This window comes from Apteryx rowi, unplaced genomic scaffold, assembly GCF_003343035.1.
Source record: "Apteryx rowi isolate R43461 unplaced genomic scaffold, aptRow1 scaffold_22, whole genome shotgun sequence".
Lineage (NCBI taxonomy): Eukaryota > Metazoa > Chordata > Aves > Apterygiformes > Apterygidae > Apteryx > Apteryx rowi.
Genome location: NW_020448530.1, coordinates 3517283 through 3540723, shown reverse-complemented (window position 1 = coordinate 3540723; position 23441 = coordinate 3517283). Strand labels below are relative to the sequence as shown.

The following is a 23441-nucleotide window of genomic DNA, read 5'->3' as shown; positions in this document are numbered from 1 at the left end:
CATAGAAGAGCAATGACTTGAGGGAAAAAGCAAGGCACCTTGCCAGTAATGAGAGATTCTTTGAGCTATGTATTGACAAGTGCATCTCCCCTTCTACAGAGTCCTTTTAATATTTTGAATTATGGTTTGAATCCAGTGGAGCTGGGGCACTGAGGAAAAGGGAAAGCCCCATCCCTTTATACCAGCTTGTTTTTTGTGAAGGAGGCATGTTGTGGGCAAGCCCTGACAGTTACTGCTGGAGCAACAGAAGTCTTCAGCTTACATGTTCAGGGGTTTGTATCCCCACAGGGCATATCAGAATATGGAGAATGTGTTGGAGAGTCTCCAGTTACTGATAAGTGACCTTCCTAACTTGGTAATGCTCTTGGTGTCTCAGTGGTGGCTGGTCCTAGAGAGCTGCACACAGTGGGTTAATAGGAAAACATTTCACATAAACATTCCCTTTTACCAGGAGACTTCCCTTTATTTCATTTAAATCATGCTTTTCTTCTATGTGTTCTGCTGCAAGCCAGCTGATGAGTTTGCTTAGTTCCTCTTTTCTATCTAGAGCACCAGATGGGTTTGACCTGCATCCTTAACATTGACTACAGCTGAGAGACTGACACTGTTCCATTTCAAAATCCTCCATGTCGTATTTTAAGCACCCCTTTTTAACTAATCAGGACTGATTGAAGAATCAAATATTCTGTGCTGATTGTGGGCAATACCTGCTGGACTTGGTTCACGTATGGTCAGTGCCTTTAGTTTGATTAAGCCATCAGATCTCTGGGGCAGTACAACACCTTTTTTTTGACTGTCTCTATTCTCTTTTTTAATTCTCTTTAAATCTAAGCCCGGATACGCATCTTTAAAAATAAGAGTTTTGAGGTATTTGTTTCAGGATGATTTTTATAAATCTGATTCCTTTTGCTTCCCTTCTGTGGATTTCGTTCTTCCATTTGCACAACTCTGAAGGCTTTTGCTGGTGCAGTTTGAAAAAAAGAAATGTTTTTCCAGTTAAGACTCTTTCCCGTGTTTCTCCACCCCCCCCCCCCCAAGCGTAGTCATGTGTCCTCACTGTCTAAAGCTGTGGTGCCATCATGTGGCCGTCCGGGCAGGTGCAAGTTTTAATGCCTCTATGCAGAACACACAAAAAATCTTGACTTAAGTAAATCCTTTAGGGAGTCCCGACAGCTTTGCTTTGCTTTTTGTTCTTTCTTACCTGTGTAGAAGCATCTTGGCTCTTTTCTGGGCACAGAACTGGATTTGTTATTGTTTATGAGCAGGACAGTGTGGCAGAATTTCTCTCCCCACCTGAAATGAAGCAAATTTCTAGTGGCTGCCTTCCTGCTCATTGAGTTCAAGATCTAGAGACTTAGAGCTGGCAGGGAGTCTGATCATACTTCTATAGCAAAGGTTTTTGTGATTGAGAAGCTCATCTGCTGCCTATGTTCATTACCGTTTTGCAGGTAAGCTACCGAAGAGGCTTTGGAGGATGGTTACTTAAGATCTTGGTTGAATTTACATTGCTGACTTGCAGATTGTTGACTAAATGGCCTGTGTTCCTAAACTCTGAATTCCTGTGCTGCTCTCTGAGGGTCAGTTTGTGTCCTAGTTTCTGAAAGGACCTTGCATCTGAAAGGGATGTTTTAGATTCCCAGTTGCTTCCCAGCCTAGAAAATGGGATAATGCCTCCCGTGGCTGTCAGGCATGTTTAAGTGCTTTTCTCTCTGCAGAGAAGGAAATGGTACCTTCTGGCTGGTACCTTCTCTGTACACAGCCAGATTGTGGTATCATTGCAATATGCTTGCAAGCTGCATTGCTTGAAGAAATGTAGTTATCTGTATTAAAAGCACTTGTCAAAACAGTTGACCCTTTAACTTTATACCTGATAATCTTGCAGGCACCCCCACAACCCTCACTCTGGTAGTAGCCCAGTGATCAGGTGCAAATCAGCAATGCACTGCCAAAGGATTGTAGCTGTAACCTTCTCAAATAGCTGAATGCAGTACACCAAGGACCACAATTTCCCTCAGTGTAGGGGGAACAACACGGGTTTGTGGTAGCTTGCTCAGTTTGGAGCATGACAGTCATATGGCATCAGAGCAAGTGACTGAGTTCTAGAATCCTAGTGGTGACAGTGGTGAGTAGCGGATAATTAAGGGAAGAGCCCAAGAGAAAACACAAGAATGAAGTGATCCTTCCTTTAATTTACAGCTGTTTCCTGCTGGCAATTAATAGACTTGACCTTAGAGCTTCCTCCAGTGACCGTTACCATTTTCACACCAGTAGGTATGTTGATCCTCTCTCACTTCATGCATTCCTCTCTGTTCTACCACCCTCGCTGTGGATGGGACCTCACCTGGGATTTCTCCCCCCACATCCCAGTTAACAAGAGCCAAGGTGACTGGGGTGGTGGCAGCTCCCGTTACTCATGCTGGCGGCTCATGCTTGACATTGCAGAGGGGATCAGTGTTTGAGAGACTCTGCTCAGGTTCTCTGCTCTCTTGTTAAATAAGTAAGTAGCTTTCCTTGTAAATGAATAGGTCACTTGAGTGTCTACCTCCCTGGTGATTTGCAGCCAACTGATGCACAGTCCTGGGGTGGTGCTTAGTACTGTAATGCCTGGATAGTTACCACTTTACTGCTCCCCTTCTGAAATGCTTGTGACTTGCTTCGCTAGGCTAGGTGAAGTGTGCGAGTCGGTACAAACTGCTGGTGTGTTTGATGCAGACAGCTGCGTTCCTGGAAGAAAACATCACTGCTGCTGCCTCTGCCCTGGAAGGAGCCAGCAAAGGTTTGAGCCCTCCGGGGAGGGGAGCGGTGTCTTCTTGGTTTGGGGATGCAAGGTTCACAGCCTGAAGAAGAGCGGCAGAACTGAGAAGACAGCCCTGCACCAGCCTAGGACATCGCATTTGATCACCCATGCTGCTCTTATTCTGTGAACCAACTAGCAAAAGTATTTAATCTCAACAGAGACAAGACAAGGCAGGCCAGAAGTTTATAAATTAACCTATTTGTACTTCCTGGCATGGAAGCTGCATCAGAGTTTCTCTGTCAGGAGAGTATTTCAAACTCGCCCAGTTGTTTAAAGCAACTGAGAGAAACCAGCCTGCCTCGCCTCCTAGCTGGGCTCAGATAGTTCATCTGAGAGGGAGGCTTTGAATGGCATGGAAAGGGGGTTAAGATGAAATTTCCCTTTTCCTCCCAAGTATTGGGCTGGCCAAGGGGTGACTTGCCCCTGGGGTTTGAGGCTAGAGGGAAGGCTCCTCACAAAAGAGCGGGGGCTCTATGCAACTCATGGCATAGAGAGTACTGATCTGTCATCAGCTTCTCTTCTCTAGTAGAATAAACCTCATTTTACAGGATAGTTGCTGGTAGTTTCATCTGTACACAACATCTGTACAGGTGTTTCTTCCCTGGCAGGTTTTAGACGCTGAGCTCATCTGGTCATAACTGATAACTTACCATGTGCTAGCAAAGAGCTGCTTTGTTCTGTGGTGCTTTTTCTGCAGACATTGCCCACCACTGCAGGTCCTCATCCCACCAGCTGAGCTGACAGACATGCAGCTTTTTCAAGAGGAGAGGAAGAGCTGGATGGACACATGCAGGTCTATGTAACAGATCAGAGTTGCTTATGAAGACAGAGGTGGAAAGGAATTAAAAACCCAGCATAGAAACTTGTAAGACCTATAAAACTGAGGTGAGAAATGTCACACTGAGAGCTCACCTACCTGCAGGGAAAGGCCAGGCCTCTGAAACTGCCTTGCCCAGAGTATAAAAGCAGCGTCTCCATAAGGAGCTACTAGTGCAGAGCTGCAAAGCTGCTGGGGCTGGTGCTGGGCCTGAGGGATATATATCCATATCTGGTATTTTGCTTACTAGGAGCGAGCGATTCAGGTTGAGAGTATATTTAACACTGGAAGCCAGCTAGCTTCGACCCACCTAAATCGGGGATATCGAAAGTGAAGGGAGGGTCCCCAGAGGGCGAGGGAAACGTGTGTGCACAGCCCTGCTGCGTAAAGCCTTCTGGGGACAGGTGCAAGTGCTCGCCCGCTTCCCACCTGCCGGCCGCRGGCAGCTCCTGTCCCCGAAGCACTGCCTGCAGGAGCGGGCCGGGCTCGCGCAGCTGGGCTGCAAGGCAGCCGCGGCTGGAGGGAGCGGGCAGCGCTGCCTTCCCGGGGGCAGCAAAGGCGGCGGCTGCCCTCTCTTCCCGCAGCTCCCGCCAGGCGTTACTCCTGCGAGGGCATCAACGGACTTATTGCTGGAGACGCGAACCTGAGGAGCGCTCAGCAGGATGTTTGCATGGGGTCCGGCAGGCTGCTGCAGGAGCCCTGCGTCTTCTAGCAGGGGACTACACATCTTCGTACGCAGCTTGCGTGGGAGGTGGTGCTGGACTGCGTGGGACAGCGATCCTGAGAGAAACCTTCCCTTGCGTGGTCCTCCAGCCCGTGTGGGCAGCGTCCATGCGACATGGGCAAGCAGCYGCACGCGCCTGCGCGGCAGCGAGGGGCACCTGGGGCTTCAGCTTAAAGCCTGCAAACTGTCGGCTCACAACATTTCAAACTGGGTGACCGCTTTGTGCTCATCTTTCAGATTGGGCAGGCAATGCCTTTTTCAGCAAAATCTCTACAGCCGCGATCTCATGACAGAGCGGTTGCCCTGTGAGCGACGTGCAAACGCCTAAAGCAGAAGAGGGGCTGGAGTCCAGCAGAGTGAGCGAGCAGGCGCAAACAGCAGGACCTGGCATGAACAGCAAGGAGAGCAGTCACCAGTAATGATGCATGGAAAAGGGGATGGGACCTCACTGAATGCAACACCCCATCTCCAAATCACCATCGGGAGCGGTTAACTTGATCCTGGTCACAACAGCTGGATGCGTCAGGTTTGACATCTTGGGAATGCTAATTGGGAAGGCTCTGACCTGCCCCGAGGATGAATTTTGGTTACACCACAATTAGCCTCAGTCAAAGCGCGAGCTGCTTTGAACCGTGGGTTCTTCTTGGGTTATTTTTCTTCTTGTTTTTCTCCTTTCAGGAAATCCTGGGTGTCAAGAAATGAAGTCCTTTCTTTTGATGAGATCACGGGGGACTGGCCAGCAGCCAGGCGCAAGGCGCTCTGCAGCTCGCCCGCGCCGCCTTACTCGGCCCCATGCTTCCCCCAGGGCGCTTCTCTCGCGTGTGTTTCTGGGCACCACAAAAAGAGGGTTAGATTTTTCTTCTGCCTGGTATTTTAGTCTGCACTACACTCTGGAAGAGCCAGTAACTTCTCCGTGAGACCTCTCGCAGTCTCTGCGTATAAAACCCCCTTTGTTGGGGGTGTGTGTGTGTGTGGTTTGACTGAGCCGCATGATCAGAGTCAGGTGACAACATTGGGCACAAGAACGGAGCAGAATAAGCAGTGAGACCTCGGAGATTAGCTGCCGATCTTGCCTTCTGAGAAGCTGTGCTGCTCCTCGGGGAACGATGCGTGCCTGGCCCTCTCCTCTGCTTTGGAGCTTAACCGCGGCATGGCTGACAGGTAAGTCCTCCTGGAGCGGCATTCGCTCCTGCTGGCGGAGCCCGGGGCTGGGCAAAGCCGTAACGCGCCGGTGAAACTGCCCGGCTTCACCCTCCCCGGGTGCTGTGGAAGGACAGGGCAAGAGGAGAGCRGGGAACCCAGGAGAGGAAATCCGTGGTTGAAACTGAAGTCAAGATATGCAGCATTTAAAGTGGGCTGAACATGGCAGATATCAAAGCTTGCTTTGAGAGAAGGAGGGGAAAAAAAAAAAGCCCAATCACGCTGCAAATGGAGGAGTTGCAGTGGCCTTTTCACGGCCTATGTTTTGGATTGTGAGGGAAAGTGAGGCATATAAAAATGTCTGAAACGCTTTTGTAATCATGCCTCTATCTCCTCCTTCCTGGCTCTTTTCATCCGCTCCTACTGCTTGTGCRGCAAATAGCTCTGCTACGTAGGGTCTGCCAACCTGATGTCCTTGAGCCGTCGGGTCGTGCTCGCTGCAGGACGCGCCTGGCCCCGTGCAGGTGGGAGCTCTTTAGGCACGGTGCTGTCCTGCTCCTTCCCCTCGCAGCAGCGTGCTCGCGCCGGAGGACGAACCCCTCAGTCCTGCCGCTTCGCTGGGACGGGCAAGTCCGCGCTTCGGGGCGCTGCTTGGCACCGGGCAAAGCTGCTCCGAGCTATCACCTGGCAGGCCTTATCTTAGCCACGCGTGTCCAGGACAGCCTGAGCGTATAACAAACTGCTACTTCAGTCTGGCACCCTCCCAAACCTGAACTGGGGAAAGTCTCCGTTTCCGAAGACAATTATTCACCTACTGAGTTAAACRAGGATTATCTTCACCCAGATACGTAACTATCGACTTGGCTCTGTGTYGTTTCCCTTGAATGGTTGTTTTTTTCCAGAGTAGCATACTGTGCAGTTGTGCAAGACCAAAGGAAGAGAAGTTGAGGGGGTGTCCATCGTATTTCTGCATTTCAGGAGTTCTCAGCCAGCATCCGTGTGCCTCACAAGTCAGTGGGGCTGCATGTCTTGTAAATCAGGGAGGTTTAGCACTGTGTTTAAGAGCTCAGTAACCAGCCGGGGCATCCTCAAGGCTCTTCAAACAAAATCTTGTGCCAAGTCAGCACGAAAAGACCCATCCCTGAAGCATCTGTGGAGATATTTTTGTTGATACAGTGCCCCTTAAAAAGGAAAAAAGCCTCTAGAAAGCCAAATCAGTGCTCCCCAGTGTAGGCAGTGTAACCGCAAGAGAGAAAACAGTCAGATGTAGCTGAGCAGGTTAAGTACTGGGTTTTTCATAGCTGTGGTACTATAACTAGTAAAACAAAGCATCTGCCCACATTTACTAAATGCTCAAAACTAATTTTACCCAGCCTCACTACCTCTTTTTTTCCAAAACTTGCTTAAGTGAATTTATAAAGTATTTGCACTCAAATGTTGTTGAAATGGCTACTGAAGTTTTGCAAATAACTCTTCAGTAACTATTTTAGTAAAATTTTATGAAAATATATTTTCCATTTAAAAAAAAGTCCATCTTAAAAGTACCACGATTTATCAGCAAAACCAAATAAACCAACAATGAAAGCTTATGAAGAAGCACTTTTCAACTAAAAAAATCTTGTTAAAAAACATGTTTGTTCAGCCAGCTTTGGGCAGTCCAAGGTATTTAAATCCACTGCTGTGTGTCTGGCTGACAGCTGAGCAAACGCTGGGGACYGACTGCTCTGTGGGAGATGGGATGTTGTGACCATCGTGGTCCTTCTGAGAACTGCCCAGGAGTGCCCTGGAATTACTGCTAATGTTCACTTTGAGATTAGTTTAATAAAAAACGGGACCGACTCAGCTTCTTGCCAGATATGAGAAAAGGGAAGCAGGCTGTTTTCAGCCCGTAAGGCAGGTAAACCCCAAAAGGGGAATCTTGTATTGGAGCCCTGGGCCGAGCCACCACCCTTCCCTGCAGGTGCTGCAGAGCTGCTCTCCCCATGTAGCACCGGCGCGGGGGGCTGCAGCTCGCTTCGGCTTGGACCGGCGGCAAGCAAATATGCAACAAAAGGATCGCTGTTAAATTCAGCGTCTGTTTTGGGGGCTGTGGCCAGAAGATGTGGGAAGTGGCCCGGGCTGCTGTGTGCTCACGTAGTTATGGAAAGGTTGCGGGGGGTTGTATTCTCAGTTAAGTGCAAAGGAGTTGGTATGCACACAGGAGAGAGTGCTCTGAACGGGCCATTTCCATGCGGTCACAGATTTGTAAGGACTCTTTTATTTGGTGTCCTGATTTTGCTAGAAATTCAATCAGCGTTACCAGCCCGCTTAGTCTGTGGGGTGGTGGTGTTTACACCGCCGGAGTGCTAAGCACTACTATCCGTGGTGCCCAGCGCCGTGCAGGCAGACAGCAGGCGCAACCSAAGAGAGAAAGAGAAATCAAGAGCTTGGGGAGGAGTTAGCCTGGGAAAAAGTCTGCAGCGACCCGAGTTTTCACAGCCGTCTGGCGCTTGTGCTGTAGCTGCTAGACTGCGCTGCCTCTCCGACTCTCCGGGTTTTCACCCTGTTCCTRTATCTAGCCATTTTCATGCTTTCTCCCTTGAAACCCCTAGAGCAGTTTCTTAAAATAGCCCTCTGATTTACCCTGCTAGAGCCACCCGAATGCGGCCGGCCCACTTGCTGCGGTGGCCTGGCACGCACGCCGGCTGGAACGGCACGGAAACGCCGCTGGCGCCGGGAGAAGTGGCTCTGGGCGCGCGCGCGCTCGCCCRGCCGGAGTCGCCCCGCTGCTCTGAAAGGAAAACCTGACGCAACCTGGAGTTCTTCTTGTACTACATGCTTCAAAAACTGTTAGATTTCTCACCAACTTTGCTATGTTATTCAAATCGGTGTTCCTAGCAATTCAGTCGATCCTTTACTTTCAGAGATGTTTAGCTTGTTTTTCAGCTGGTTGTGTGTAATATAATACCTCCAAGAGAGGGACTGGGCATCATCTGTCCGTCTGTGACTTCTGACTTCCAGTAACTGGCATAAAATTTAGACAAAAGAATTGAAGGCATGTGTTAAGAAGTCACGCAGGGGAAAAAAATCATTTAAGGTGATAGTTGCATGTTGATGCTATATGAAGTTGCATGTTTTCAGAAGCTGCAGATATTGCACAGAGTAAAATGTGGGGGGCACCAGTCTCCTGCCCTGCCTTCCTGAACCAAACTGATGTGACAGCTCCTGTGGCAGGAGCTGGCTATATAGTTTTTTGCTTAGTACTACTTTGCTAAATTAAAACCAACTTTTCAATTTTAGCTTTATGGGTCTTTCTTCCATCCTGAGACTGGGAAACATCCCCCATGGTTGTGTGCTAGGAGATCTCGCTCTCATCAGCAGGCAACATTTCAGTCTGTAACAGATCACAGCAAAACGACTTGAATTGCAGTAATACCCCAAATTCTCTCAAGATGACAGCTTTCCAGCTTTGGCTGAGAAGAAATGCTCCTACTCTTACAGGAGGAGGAATTTCACAGAATCAAAGGAAGCTGAGGCCTGCAGGCAGGTCCCCTTCTGGTCACTGGACAGATCTCTAGAACAGCTTAAAAAAATCCCAAACCCATGGCTTTTCTTTCCTAATCCCTTTAAGTGAGAAAGGATAAAACAACTAGCTACTTGACAAGCATCCTAAATCAGATTGTCACATGTCTCAAACAGCTGCTGCTGCTAGCAAAATCAAGTGTTTTGAATCATTCTCACAACCTTTTATCTAGGAGAGTCGGATGTCCTCAACGCTGATATCTACTGAGTTGCAACCTCAGAGACCCTCTGATTTGTTTCCTTGATACATCTTTCAGTGATGTTTGGATGCTGCCGGCGATGTGGACTCCCTGGTTTCTGCATTACTCTTAGTCAAATGTGGCAGAGGAGGCTTTCTGGACACCAAGCAAGGAAACATGAGTTAAACAGTTGGTAAAACTCTAATGGGGAACCTCTATTAAAGGGAGAAGATAACTCTGCCACTAGTGATTTTTTTTTTTTTCTTCTCTTAGGTATTGCTTTAGGTCAGACAACCACTACGCAGGTCCCTATTGCCTCAACACCAGTGCCTCCCAATGCAACGGCCACCCAGGTCCCTATTGCCCCAACACCAGTGCCTCCCAGTGCAACGGCCACCCAGGTCCCTATTGCCTCAACACCAGTGCCTCCCAACACAGCTGCTGCCTCAGCCTCCGCACCCCCAGTTCCTGCTGCGACACTCTCGGCTGGAGTGGTGTCCACCACGCCAAACCTTGCCGCATCCACGGGAGCGCCGTCTACTGACCCAAGCGTGGGAACATCAGCTCCAGTTTTGTCCACCACCCCAGAGGCAACAGCGCTCACTTCTGGAAGTGCGACCACCTCTCGCAAGCCCACCGCAGCGCCCACCAGTGCCCCGTCCTCCCCTCTGGCTGTGACGGTGTCTCCCAGCGTCCCATCGGCAGCTCCGTTCCTCACCACCTCGGAGCCCTCGGGCTGCAGCAGGGTGAACGTGACAGCGTGTGAACACTGTTCCCCAGGGACATTTCCCAACGATGGTAGGAGTCTGTGCTCACCCCAGCTCCTTGTGTTACATGGAAAAGAGGAAAGTAAAGGGAGGTAACAAGGGTGCGTGTCCTTGTCTTGGAGCATTGGACAGGGAGCAGGAATGGGAATTAAAGACTTGGACTTTGCTGGGCTTGTTATTTATCAGTCTTCCCAAAGTTTCCTCAGTAGGATGAAGAAGTGGTAGGACTGTGACCGCAAAGCATAACACAAGGGCAGCTTGGCTTGTTGGCAGGATGATGTTGTTTATATGTACGAGAAATACAAAAAAAGCTTCTAATTATCTGTCTCAAATGGTTGAAAGCGAATCTCTGCTGTAGAAACAGCCTTTTCACCTGGGCTCGAGAAACCACCCAGTTGGTACCAATTACCACTCTGTTGCAGTCAGGAGTGCATGGCATTATGTTTCTCAGAGGTTATTTTGAGGTGAATTTAAACAATAAAATAAAAGCAATGCACTTTCCACGTACTTCCCCCCTCTGCAGGGCACTTTTAAAGAGAGGAATAACCAGAGCTGATGCTTTAGGGCATCTCTGCAGAGGGCAGGAGGTAATTCCCACCACCCTGGTGTGCTGGGTGTTTATCGCAGGATCTCCTCCTCTTGCTCATACGCCGTTGCTGCAGTACTGGGGCTGGTTCCTGAAAGAAGTGGGATGATAGATTGATGTGTGCCGTTATAGCAAATCCCACATAATTGTTCTGTGTAGATCAAGCTTGTTTTGTGGAGCAAAAACTACTAGAGCTTGTGTCCGGTGGGAATACTGTGTTACCCATGCTCAAAGAGAGGCTGTTTCTGGTTAAGGCAGGTTCTCTACTCTGGTATTTTCTGCTGTAGTTCTGCTTTTCATAAGCCTAAGTTAATCAGAAATCAAAAGGACTGTATGCTTTTGGGAGGGGGACACGGAGAAACTCTCCTGTTCCCTCAGATTAAAAGGGGAAAAAAGCAGTCTTGGTAATTACCAGAAATCCATGTTGATAAGCTTGAGATTGTTTTATGGCTGTTCTTCAGCTTGCTAATGATGCACAACAGCATCGTTAGCATTAACATTCTGGTTTTCCACCCCTAAGATTGGGCCTGACTCCTCCAGCAAGACAAATGCTTCCCCAGTCTTTGCGGTGACAGGTACTTATGAGCAAAGGGGTTGTATTAGGGCTTAAGTGAAGTATTGCGGTCCTGATCTTGACCTTTTTGTTCCAATTTAGGCACCCTGAGCTGCTTGTGCTGCTCGCGGGGCTCCTGCGCGGGCCCTGCTGACTGCGTCCCCTGCCCGGTGGGTCACTACCAGCCCCTGAGCGGCCAACAGTCGTGTCTGCCCTGTCCGCAGGGGTATTACGCCAGGTGAGTGACTGAGCCTCTGCTGGGGTGGCCGATGCGGCTGGAAGCATGAATTGCGCGCGGTCTCCCTCGAAACGTTTCCCTGCAAAATCTCCTCCCTTGGGCTGTGGGAAAAGTGCTGCCATGGCTGTTTCTCGGTGGAAAGTACAAGGTTTTACTTCCCTGAAAGAAAGAGAAGCCCAGGGTTGGCTGGTCTGACTTTGATCTGCTGCCATGGCCTTGTGCTGTAAAATGCTCAACAGCAGGTGGAGAGGGGCCGTGCGCTCCTCGGCAGGTGAACTGGATCAGGTTGCTCATTCACTCCRCATAAAAACAGCTAAATCCCAGCTAAACTAGTCTAAACAACCCTAACTCTGGAGAAAGCCCCAGATTGCCTCTGGTTTGTACTTCAGGCCAGGTCCCAGGTGGGGCTGGAGGAGGTGCTAAGAGGTGCACCTTTTCATTGCTGCCAAATTTTCCTCACCAGGAAACCCCAGCATGGATGCATGTGCTTCCCAGTGGCCGGCTCCAGCTCTTGGCTGGCTGCACATCTTTTTGCAGCCTTTCATATATGTAAGGGGAAAATGAGTTTTTTGACTGAGGGACAACTTCTGGAAATGAGGCGTGGGGTTCAGCTCTTCAGCTTTCACCTGTGTCTTTCCTCCTGGAAGAAACCAGCTTCCTCTCTGTGCTTTACAAATTGGTTTTCTTACTCTGTATTTTGCTGCAAGGATCTCGTGTTGCAGTCACTGCTGACTGCAACACACTTAGTTGTTTTATTTGTTAGCTTTTTTGCACTGTGTCAGTCTTGGCCAGAAGCCTGGCCTTGCCATTTCACTAGGCTTCCTGGTTAACCAGGACCCTGTTTGAGCAGGGGGGTTGGACTAGATGATCTCCAGAGGTCCCTTCCCACCTCAGCCGCTCTGTGATTCCTGATTTGCCAGACTCTGGGATTTCGCATGGTCTTCCCAGATGCACCTTGAGTCCCTGCAGGCTCCTCAGCTTTTGCCCTGTGTAACCTGAGCGTTTGCCCTGTGCTGTGATGGAAACCAGGTGATGTGGTTGGCAAAAGCCTGCAGACGGTTTCATGGTGTCTTGGTGGCTTGGATGTCCTGCTGAAAGCGTTTCTGCCTGTGCTGGAGCAGTCCCTGTCCTCTGCTCATCTGGGCTCAGCAGTCACTAACGCTCAAGGAGATGCTGATTTTCCTCACGTATGAAGCCCCGAGGGTCATCCCATGGGGTGGTCTCTGCATGGTGCTGGTCGAGGCAGGCTCAGGCAGTCAACCTTTGCTGGGGTGGCAAACCTGGGCTCCGGCACCGAGGATGCTCGGCAGCTCCTTTCTCGCTCTACAAGTGTCCTACAGCTCCGGAGACACCTGCACTTGCTGCTCAGGCTGTTTCCCCTCCCGTTTTTCCCTCCATTTATCCATCTGTTCATCCGGTATCTGCTGTGTCTGTTGGGTATACCTTATTTCTCCCACGCCTCCAGATGCTTTAGAAATCTGGATCAGTCCCCAGCGAGCACCTCTGCTGGGATGTGGGAGAAGACACAGCCAAGCTGAGGGCTTGGGGGCTGCTGCCACCGAGGAGGAAGGACGGGGAAGCGGCAGCTGGATTTACGCGTGCCGGAGGAACGGGGAGGCGGGAGGGAAGGCCGAGGCGGGAAGGGAAGGGACCGGGGTCGCCTTGCCCGGGCGCAGCATGCGTGTGGCTGTCGCCAGGGCAGCTGGCCGCGCGGTGCAGGGCTTTCCTGGGGTCATTTAACACTTTTGCGGTATTTGGAGAATCCGGTGTCGCCTGAGCTTTGAGCAGCTCCAGCTGATGCAGGCCTGCGTTGGTTTGGTTTAAGCAAAGCATTTGCTGCGTTTCCAATTGGCTTTCCACAAATCTCGCTCAGCCTTGGGGTTTCCAAAGGAATTAGAGAGCATGTCCTTGTTTTCTGCCAAAGCATCCCGTGGTATGTTAACAAACTGTTATGCGCGCATACTTCTTGTTGGTGGGGATTCGGCTCTGTTGGTGACGAATGCAATAGCTTTCCTCTTTCTCTGCCTTCCCTGTTTTTCTCCCGTCCTCCCCAAGGTCTAGCATACTGCATCCCCTTTCCCACAGTCCCTGATGTTTAAGGTCAGGACTCTCACACAGCAGCACCAATAATCTGGCTCCTTTTTTTGACTGTTAACTGACCTGACGTTCAACAAGGGAGCAGCTCTCTTTAAAATCAATAACAGGCGCTGAACATCAAGCACCTTTCCAGCGTGTGGATTTAAGAGCCTGACTTTAACACCAAATTTTAGAGCCTCATTACAATAAGTTTTTTTGAGGCCAGAACTTCAGAATCGGAAACCTGCAGCTTTCCACAGAGCCCACAGAGGGTACAGGACATCGCCGGCATTAACGAAACAGAAAACTTTTTTTTTTTTTCCCCCCTTGGACCTTTAACATTCAGGCAAGTTCTAGCTGTTGTTTCTTCTGCCTGAACTCCTTCATTATAATTACTCTATTTCTAGACTTAAAATAAAGAGCTTTGTTCTTCTGTCTCTTCTTAAGCAGCTAAAGAGAATAGAAGCTGCAATGACCTAAAATAGCACTAAACCTCTTTTCAATTCCCTCCCAGTTTTCGGAGGAGCACCGCATGCTCTCCCTGTCCRCCTGGCTCTTACACTAACGAGTCTGGGGCTGCAGCTTGCAGAGCCTGCCAGCAAGGTAGGTTTGGATTTGTATTCAGTCCAAATGTGTTTTCATCAGCGTACACGATGCTTTTACCATAGCCAGATGCAATTACCAGGTGACTTAAAAGCGCTGAAGAGTAAACAGGTTATTTTGTTCAGGCCAAAAATAGAATAGTAGATCTCTTCCCATTCTGTTATCGGCATTTTTATTAAAAAGGAAAGAGCTGATCTCTCACCAAGTCATGTTCCCATTTGCAATAAACTAATACTAATGATACCATGAAAGCCCATTGCAGAAAGTCAGGAAAGAAGTTTTCCAAGGTTCAGTTGTAGCACAAATTGCAGGGGTGGAATAGCATTTCCCATATTTTCCATGGTAAAAAGTTAGTTAAAACATCTTTTTCTGGTTAGTCTATCCTCTGTAGCCTGAGGATGGAGCGTAATGCTCTCCTTCTTCCCCAAATGTTGAAGACGGGGTTTTTGGMGAGCTGTCTCGTGCACCTCGTTGCAGGCAGCATGGGCCTCGTACACTGTGTTCTCAGACAGTGCAACAACGTGTTCAAAACAGACCCGCGTTTACTTATGCAAAAGCCTAATTAGCACATGCGACACGGCAGCTATTCTGTACACAAATTAGGCGCTCCTTACACATGCACAACTGTTCTTTTGAAAATCCGCCCACCAAACTGTGTGGCTGATAGCTAAATCGCGTCTGTCATTCGCTAAGTCTGGGAGGAAAAAGCGTTCAGACAGCAGCGGGAGACTCTGCTCGGGGGCAGCGATGCGGGATGCCGCTTCCTTAGCTCCGCACGCTCGAGCGCTGCCTGTCAGACCGCAGAGGAGTCACGAGGGGCGCTCGTAAATCAGGCAATTACGAATTAATGAGTTACTTTCTGCTGGCACGGTGAGGGAGGTTGCTCTGTTTTCTTCCTGCTCAGCCTTGGCTGCGGCACGTGCTCCAAATCCAGGCCTGTTTCAAGGGCGCTTGGCAAATCTTGTTGCCCACGCCGCTTCCGGCTCCTCTCCGAATGCGGACGCCCTGCCGTGCTGGGAAAGGTGAGGCTCAGCCTCCCCGGCGCGCTCAGGACGTGAGCAGGAGCCCGGGGCGCTGCGGCCGGAGCCCTTCGCCCTTCCCAGAGGTGGCTGGGACACTTCTATTGCTCCTGCGGGGCCTTGGGCAAGCGAAAAAGCAAACAAACATCCTGAATGAGCCTGTGAAATGCCACCCTGAATCTGGGCGCTGATCTGGTTGCTTGTAGAACAGCGATCAGCAACTAAGTTAACGGTGTCGGGATGGGGACAGCGGGAGGGAAGATCCTGAAAACTTCTTCTTCTTTCTCTCAGGGTATTTCAGCTCACAGCAAAATGCAGCTCTTTGCCTGCCTTGCCTGCCTGGATCATTTTGCAAGTAAGAAATCCACAGGTGACCTCGGAGGTCTGTGGGCCGGRGAGGGCTGTCTTCCTCCTGGTAGCGGTCACTGAGCTAAAAAGACCCGTTGTACTGGCGACGGGAAGGTTACCGTGACTTTCCAGCTGAGTAGACATCGCTGCTGAGCTCTGGGGAGAGGGAGATGGGGCAGTGGGGGAGATGATGCAGCCAACGGATATAGCGTTGCATGAACTAGGAGTGACTTTTTAGGCTCATTAGCCTGTGTGTGTTTTCGGATCAGTCGCATTCGAAGTAGACGAGCTGACGCGTGAGTATTTACCCTCCTTCCGCCCTTACCTGGAGCTTGCTTGTGCCATATCACCCAGCGGGTCTCTGCTGAACCACGGTTAAATTGCCACAAAGCCATACTCCAGGGCTTACGCAGCTGTATTGCGGGTCTGGCTCTCCTAACTAACTCGAGTATCCATTGACCATTTCCAGTCAAATTTGCTAAGGGATAGGAACTTCAGAGATACAGAGTTCCTCCAAGCTTCATGCAAATAAGCAACTAAAGAGAGGACGGAAATGCCATCATGTGCTCAACCCTGATTCAATATGGGAGAAACCACACAGGAGAGAGACATCATGGATGCTTGCAAAATGGCAGAGGCTTATCTCCTGGTAGACACCAGAGACCTGAGCCTCAGCCTGTGCATAGATAAATAAGTGGGCTTTGGTGGGTTGGGTTGGTCTTGGGCCTGCTTGCCATACTGCTTTCTCTCCTCTCCTCTCCTCTCCCAAGCACCACCGGCTGCACCACGTGTCTGGCTTGCCCTGGTGGGACGGAGGCTCTTCGCAAGGCGTCCGAGGAGTGCACACCTTGCCTCCCAGGTAACGAATGCAGCGGAGGGTGGGGGACCGCGGAAGCCTAGCTGAGCATGCACAGCTTCAATACCGGAGCCTGCACAAGGGCTGCTTCACGCCCGAGACGCCTCCAACACAAATGCCCCACTGACATCTGCACAGCAAACCATTGCCATCACAGTGATGGAGAAGCGCTGGCAGTTTTTGGTCCCTCCTAGCTGGCCAGGGCCTGTTTGCCTGCGGCTGCAGGGTTTGGTACTGTGGACTCAAAACGCTTCTGAGGCCGCATCTGCGCTAGGTCTTCCTGCCAGTGTGGTTAACTTCCTCTGAGGAACGCCCTTCATCTGCGGGACGGGGCTGTCGGGAGCCCTGGGTAGATACCGTCCTAGGAAAACTGTGTTTTTGCCAGTGGTGTTTGCTTTGCTGATGAAACCTGATGCTGCAGGGGTGCTTGGAGAGCTAGGGGATGGTGTGCGCTCTGCACGGCCACGGCTCCGGGGCAGGGCGTAGCCTGAGGCCGGGAAACAGCAGTGGTGAAGGGGGGAGTCAGTGAGGGAAAATGAGGAACTGACTCTTTTTTGCTGTCTTAAATAACATCAGACTGCACATGGTGAGGCAGTGAGACGGCGGAGTGCTCCAGSCACCCGTGCAACCACCGATGGAGAGCCTCCCCTCTAGAAAGAATTTTTGTAGTCAAATTGTGTTTTAAACATGCAAAAYAACGTTAATCACTGAGAGACCAACGGCTTTAGTGACCCATCATCCTTACAAAGCCGTGAGAATTGAACTGTGCTTTAAACTTCACTCAGCAAGTTTTAAAGAGCTAGAAAACGCTCGAATCCAGAATTAGCTAATATGAAATATCTTGCTGACCTCCAGCTTTCCCTCTGTTTTAGAGCCACAGCTCAGTACTAAACCCACCTCACACTACTCAAAGTACCTACTCAAACTTGCTCTATTGCCAGATCTAAAACCACATAGTATTTCTTTCCTCTTCCCCTGCACCTTCCTCCCCCTTTGCCTCTGAGCCAGGACCAAATTCACGCTCAGCTTTTGTGATGCACATGAAGCATTTGATGGTCTTTCTCCGCCTGACTTTCAAAGACAAATCATCCATATGCAATTGTAAAGGCCCCAGGGTCTAGTCCCACATTTTAATTTTGTGCTTATTTGCTGTTTAGGTATGTTCAAAGGTCCTGAAGACAACAGATGCAAGCTCTGCAAGGTGGGAGAATACCAATTACAGCAGGGCAAGGAGAGCTGTAACCTGTGCCCAGAAAATTACTACTGTCCTGTGAGTSTCTATTAGGTGATTTGACAGTATAAATTAATAAATATAGCTGTCCTGTAACAAGTTAAATATACTTTAATTAACACCATTTTCATCTTTTAACTGCTTTTTTTAACTATATAGAGGGAGAGGGWTAAAATTGTGATACCAGGAACTGGGCTTTGTTTTGCACTTGAAGCTTCCGCACTGGCTGTCAGGGGAAAGTTAGAGGATGGTGTATCCATYAACTAGGCTATATTTGGTGCATGGACATGCTTTATATGGAGCCCTGCTGCTCTTCACCCTACTCTGAATAACACTACAGGGGCAAAGAGGCTGACCATTTCTTGGTGGTTTTTTCCCCCTCTTTTTCAATGCTGAAGTGTCACCTCCCGGGTATTACCATTTGCAGTAATTCCATTAGCAAAGATGCTTGTGCCCCTCCCACATGCCTGCAGCCCTCTCCTGAGGGGGTGTCAGCACTGTTCAAAGGTTAATCCCTGCCCCAGTGGGCGAAGGTAGTGATGGAGCCCAGCTGAACACCTAAAACCCTTGGTCTCAGCACAGCCCCCAGCTCTAGGACAAGCAGCCCATGCATGCAACAGCCCTGGCTCCGCTCCTTTGCTAGAGCGAGGGATAACATCGCCCAGCTCTAGTGCCCAGCCAGCGCGCAGGTAGCTCCACCTCAGTTTGGGAGGATGAAGGGAAAGGAGAAGTAGCAGTAGCAGCAGCAGCACCTAAAACCGCTGAGACTGTAATGTTGCTGGCTGCCAGGCTGCTGTGGTAGCAGCCCATCTCTCCTCCTGCCTCTGCCTTGTCTTGGTTCACCAAAAGCTTCATGTGGGAATTCAAGTCACTCCTAAAATCTCCCTTCTGAGACAGCAAGGCAGTGGGTACTTCATAAAGCAGTCTTTCCCAGCATGTATCTGCCATGCCCCCAGCTCAAAGAGGCTTTTATCACACTATGCTTAGTGCAGAGGCAGTTCTTAACTTATTGCAGTCTTCCCTATTTGAGTAACTCACTTTTTCCTTTGGGCAGAGCCCAGATGTGAACCCGCTCAAGTGCCCTGCTGATGCCTTCTGCCCTGCCGGCAGCACTGAGCCCGAGTATTGCATGGAGGTGTTTCTTTACAAGGCAGGAGACTCTTGCCAGTTGGCCCCTCTGATGATCATCCTCCTGGCCCTTTTCACAGCAGGTGAGTGTCAGTCATTGCTGTGCTCTGGTAAAACCAGCCACCCCTCCGCAGCTAGGGTGCCTCTGTGTTATGCCAGCAGTATTCTCTGGCTGGTGTACTTTGGATTTCCTGAAATGGTCTAACAGCTCATTCTTTTAATCTTTGATCTATTATGACTTCATTGTTTCTCTCCAGAAAGTGGCTGGAGATCTCTAATTCATCCCAGTTGCACTGTCTTCCTTAGGTTTTCCCATGCCCTTACCTTACTGCCCAAAAGCACAGTGATGTATGGTGTCACAAATGTAAAGACAATGTTAAAGACAGACCTTAGTAACATGGTTAACAAACAGGTCAAATGCGATTTAAAAGCATGTGCAACTCCAAAAAGAAACTGGTAGTTTCAACTCCCAAGTTTCAACTGAGAACCACTTTAGGTGTGTGGGTGATGTCTGTGGCACACTTTGTTCCCCAGTCAATGTTGTAGAGAAATACATGATCTGTGAGCTGGCTGAGTCTTCAGACTCGGGCCTGTTGAGGAATTGGATCTAACAGTTCAAAAGCAGCTCAAACAGAGACACCAGAGTAAGGCATGATGCATCAGCTTGGACCGTGGCTGCTGTGAAGGTCTAGCTATAGGATGACTGGAGTACAAGTGTGTTAAAATGTGATATGCTGTTACTTAGCTGCAGTAAACTTAGGAATCATGGCATTTCAGCGTGTTTTGGTTAAACCTGTATCTCAAGATGTCGGCCTCAGCTCAGTCTAGTGTATTGGGTTGCCCCAGAGGTATATGTGGAATATCTTGCCTGTCCCAAAGCAGGAAAACAAATAACATTCTATCACAGATGAGGTTTCCAAGGGGAGGCTAAAGGAAATGTGCTACAGAAACATCTCAAGATGCTCCAGATGACTTGGGATATTACCAAATACTTAAATATGAGGCACCTGGAGGGTACAGGCTATCAGGTCTCTTCCTGCCTTCTGTTACATGCAGCTCATGCAGCACCTGGAACAAACATTTGGGCAGGTGCTGGTGTCCCCTGTGAGAAGGAGATTCAAAGACAACAGGTTCTCTGTGCCCCATTATTGCTCTTTCTGACTCTTCCTGAATGGAGCAAACAGCCTCTTTGCTAGGGGGAGGATTAGCTCATGGCCAGCTCTCACAGCAGAGCCTGTAGGAGTGGGTGTTGTCAGCCTGTGTGGTGCTGGTTGTACTGAGGCAATGGTGCACCTTGCAACCAACAGTGTTCTCGCACAGAATGGAAGGCATCAGCACAGACTCAGCACGTGGGGCATCCCCAATCCAAGATGACACTTGCTATTATTGGTTCATTAGAGAAAAGGCTGGAAGCCAACAGGCAAGCGAGCTTCTCTACAAGGAGGTTCCATGGTGAATACTCATTCCAAAACAATGAATATGCAGCATTTGGAGTTTTAGCAGAGGGGGAAAAACAAGAGTTTTGTAGTTTTTAAATGAAGTTTGGGAGAAGGTTCAACCAAAGCTAACAATTATGATGCAAACTGGCAACTGTTACTGCTATGGGTGGTAAAAAGGGCAGAAGTGCAAGCTGGGAAGCAAGATGTTTAAATCAAGACAGATCTCCTACGCACAGGTACCTGAGTGGCATTACTGTGGGATTTCTGTTTGTTACCAGCTACCCTGACACAAGGCTTTCATCTCCTCCAGACAGTCTAAGGGATTAAAGACACATCCATGAGCCTGTGTTCAAGCCTTAGCTCAACTGTTATGCACCTCCTTTACCTCTGCCTCCTGAACACTCATCGTCCGTGCCAGGCTCAACGTTGTCCAAAGGGAAAGGGGAGATAAGAGAGACAGATGTGTTATTCCCTACAATGAAGAGGAGCAAGGGCAAAGCTGCTTTTCCAATAACTAATCAGTAAGAGCTGCTGYCATCAAAATCCTCTCTTGACATTCGAGGACTGTATGGATATATAAGAGGAGAAAGGGCAGTGGTGAGTCTGGAGGAGCTACAGCCTTAGCAACCCTGGTTGACTGCTCTTCCTCAGACAACTGAAGTGTTGTCAGGGTAGGAGCTTACAGGGGTTATTCTCACAAGACATGACTAAGAACCATGTCAAAGTTCCTCCACTTCTGCAAAGCTATATTCCAAAAATCTAAGACAGGTATCATCTCAAATGAGTATTAGTCAGAAAAAGTGGATTAAAATTAGGTGTATGAAAAGCCTATATAACCAGCATTTCTGACGGAGAAGTCTGAGCATCAGAAAACAACACTCCTTAGTTAAGTCCTGCATATCAAAGACTTTGCTAAGAAGAGGAGTAAAAGAAACAGCCCATGCTCACAAGAACCAGTGAGTAAGTATTTTGTAAGAGTTCAGGGATCAAATTCATGGCTGGTATAACAGATCAATTGTTTACCATGAGACTGCCTGCTCACGCAATCTAAATCTGCACATATTTGTCTGGACATACTGCATCACAAGGACAGATTTGTGCTATTCTATTAAGATCAATTTTCTCTGATGAGGCTTATGCCAGAAAAAAACAGTGCAAAGAGTCACAGTACTTGATATTTGCCAGTTATTTCTGTGCCTATGCCCAACCTAAAAGTAATTTTTTCTGACAGTTCTGATCTCAGTCTAGACTCAAAGTTAATCTAGGTCAGTTACCTCTGGTGCTTCATTATAAGCACTGTACAGAGCAAACTAATTTCTCAGCAAGGTCCTTCACTAGGATAGCACAAATGCAACTAGCCTGCAATTGATGATGATGTCTGGTGGAAAATAATAGTTCAACAGAGTAGAGAGTAAACAGGAGCACAAAGGCAAATAACTGAATGATTTCATTAAAATCTGCTATTCTCAACAGCTTTCTGAGTAAAGCTGAAATGCCAAAGTTGAGTATTAATTATAGCTATCCAAAACTTTTCTGTGCACAATGTATAGGAAAATAAACCTCCATTTACCAAAAGATAGTATTTCAATCAAGAAATCCTAGAACAAACATCACCTGCCATTTTACCTTCCCMTCTGAAAATAATTATAATTCCTTATATTCCAGGGGGAATCCTTGCTGTCTTTCTGATAATTCTGAAGAGAAGGCAAGAATATAGGAAGAAATCTTTGAAGTCTCTACTGTTACCAAAAGGATCAGGACAACACACAACGTATGGTGTGATGGAGCACACAGAACCAGTATACGCTGGTTGGTAGCAGGCTGTGAAACATTATCAACAAGCTTTCTGTTCGCTTTTCTGTATGGCAATATGGATGTGTGTATATGGGCAAAATGTTAATCACAATCAACCTATTTCAACCTATGTAGCTAAAATATTTAATTATACTAACCACAAGTGCACAGAAATGCAAATAAATCATTTATCAGTTGTGACTACTTGTGCTAACCCAGATGACTTCTGCTCTAAAGTAGACTGAATAGCAAAATTGTCTCTCCCTTCAATTCCTGACTTCACTCACAAATGAATAGTTTTCTCCTTTTCCTCAGGAATAAATACTATATTCCTCTCCATTTTAACAGTCAGCTCAGAGTGAGTGAAGATCAGCTATGCAAGTTATTAGGATTCCTGCAATATAAGTCATTTCCACCTCAGCAGGCACTAACATGAACATGCTTCCTTTTAGGAATGTGCAGATTCTTTTTTCACCATTCTCAAAATTTTACTATTACCTTAAGCAAGGGTAAGTCAAGGAACTTTTCTCCTTACTCTCAGCTGTGGGAAAATATGTGCACATAAAATAAATAATGGTTAAGTCTTGGACAAATATGTCCCTTTTGTCTTCTGCTGCAGTCTTTAATGCAGTGCCTCATATTATGACTACAGAAGCAACTCAAAGCTTTAGGCAAATGCTGCCTGCTTTGTTCTCGGCCAAGCCCCACCGATAAGCCATGAGACTGCACGCAGCCCTTTAGAGCCACACTGCTGCTGTCCAGGTGAGTCCCTGGAAGTGCCTTGCACACTCRTGTACTCGACACCACTGCTTAAATGCCTGTGACACAGCCCCTGACCCTGCYGTCGACAGCTGATCCATCATGAGCCAATGCCCCCTCTGCCCCCCATAGCAGTATGTGCAACTTGTACCTGTTCTCACTGCACAGAGCTGCAGCCACTCCTAGCATGCTCCAATGCAGCCAGTCCAGATGACTGTGCCATCTGTTAAACAGATCTGATTTGTATTTTGCAGGCATGATTTCAAATCATGTAGGCTGGTTTACTCTTTCCTTTCTAAAGCTCTGCTTTGCTACATTCTCCCTATCCTGCTCCTTCTGTTACGTTTAGCTTTCTGCACCTTGTCTTCATTACCATTTGAGGTCTTGCCATCATAGCAGGCACTTAGAAACACCCATCAGCTGCAACAGCGTCAACTTCAGCTGCTCCATGAAAGCAGCACCTGGCATCTATTAACTTTCTCATCTTGTTGCTTCCTTTCTCCCCCTAAGGTGAAATTCATACACATATTGGGTGCTGCGCACCTGGACAGACCAGCCAGTTGCCGCAATGCTGCGCTTCGCCAGCTCGGAGAGCACCAGTAAAAATAATATTTACTGCTGGAAGCTCCATGCTCTTAAAGGATTCCGGTTACTGTGCACTGAAGTGGAAGCAGGTGTTACTTCTCACTTCAGTCGTCTTTCAGCTCAGCTGGCCCAGCAGCTGGGGTACAGCAGCCGGGGCAGGGGTTAAGTGGCTCCTGCCTCTCACCTCCCTGTGGCCATGGAGGGCAGGAGGGGAGGTGCGTAATCCCTCGCAGGCAGCAGG

The 23441-nt window shown here is 48.7% G+C and overlaps 1 protein-coding gene across 2 annotated transcripts; it reads left to right on the top strand.

Annotated features, from left to right (window-relative positions):
• The first annotated feature begins 1020 nt into the window (after window positions 1-1020).
• LOC112965526 (multiple epidermal growth factor-like domains protein 9) lies at window positions 1021-22057 on the top strand. Of its 2 annotated transcripts, XM_026064574.1 has the most exons (13): window positions 1021-1577; window positions 2197-2271; window positions 4576-4864; window positions 5017-5499; window positions 9297-9407; window positions 9492-10016; window positions 11227-11362; window positions 13953-14041; window positions 15352-15415; window positions 16179-16267; window positions 17422-17534; window positions 18550-18706; window positions 21728-22057. In XM_026064574.1, exons 4-13 carry the CDS (start codon window positions 5445-5447, stop codon window positions 21877-21879), a joined length of 1491 nt encoding a protein of 496 aa, XP_025920359.1. In that variant the 5' UTR covers window positions 1021-1577; window positions 2197-2271; window positions 4576-4864; window positions 5017-5444; the 3' UTR covers window positions 21880-22057. The 2 variants fall into 2 exon arrangements, with proteins under 2 accessions (XP_025920359.1, XP_025920360.1); XM_026064575.1 differs by lacking the exons at window positions 1021-1577; window positions 2197-2271 and adding an exon at window positions 2763-2776.
• The last annotated feature ends 1384 nt before the right edge of the window (window positions 22058-23441 follow it).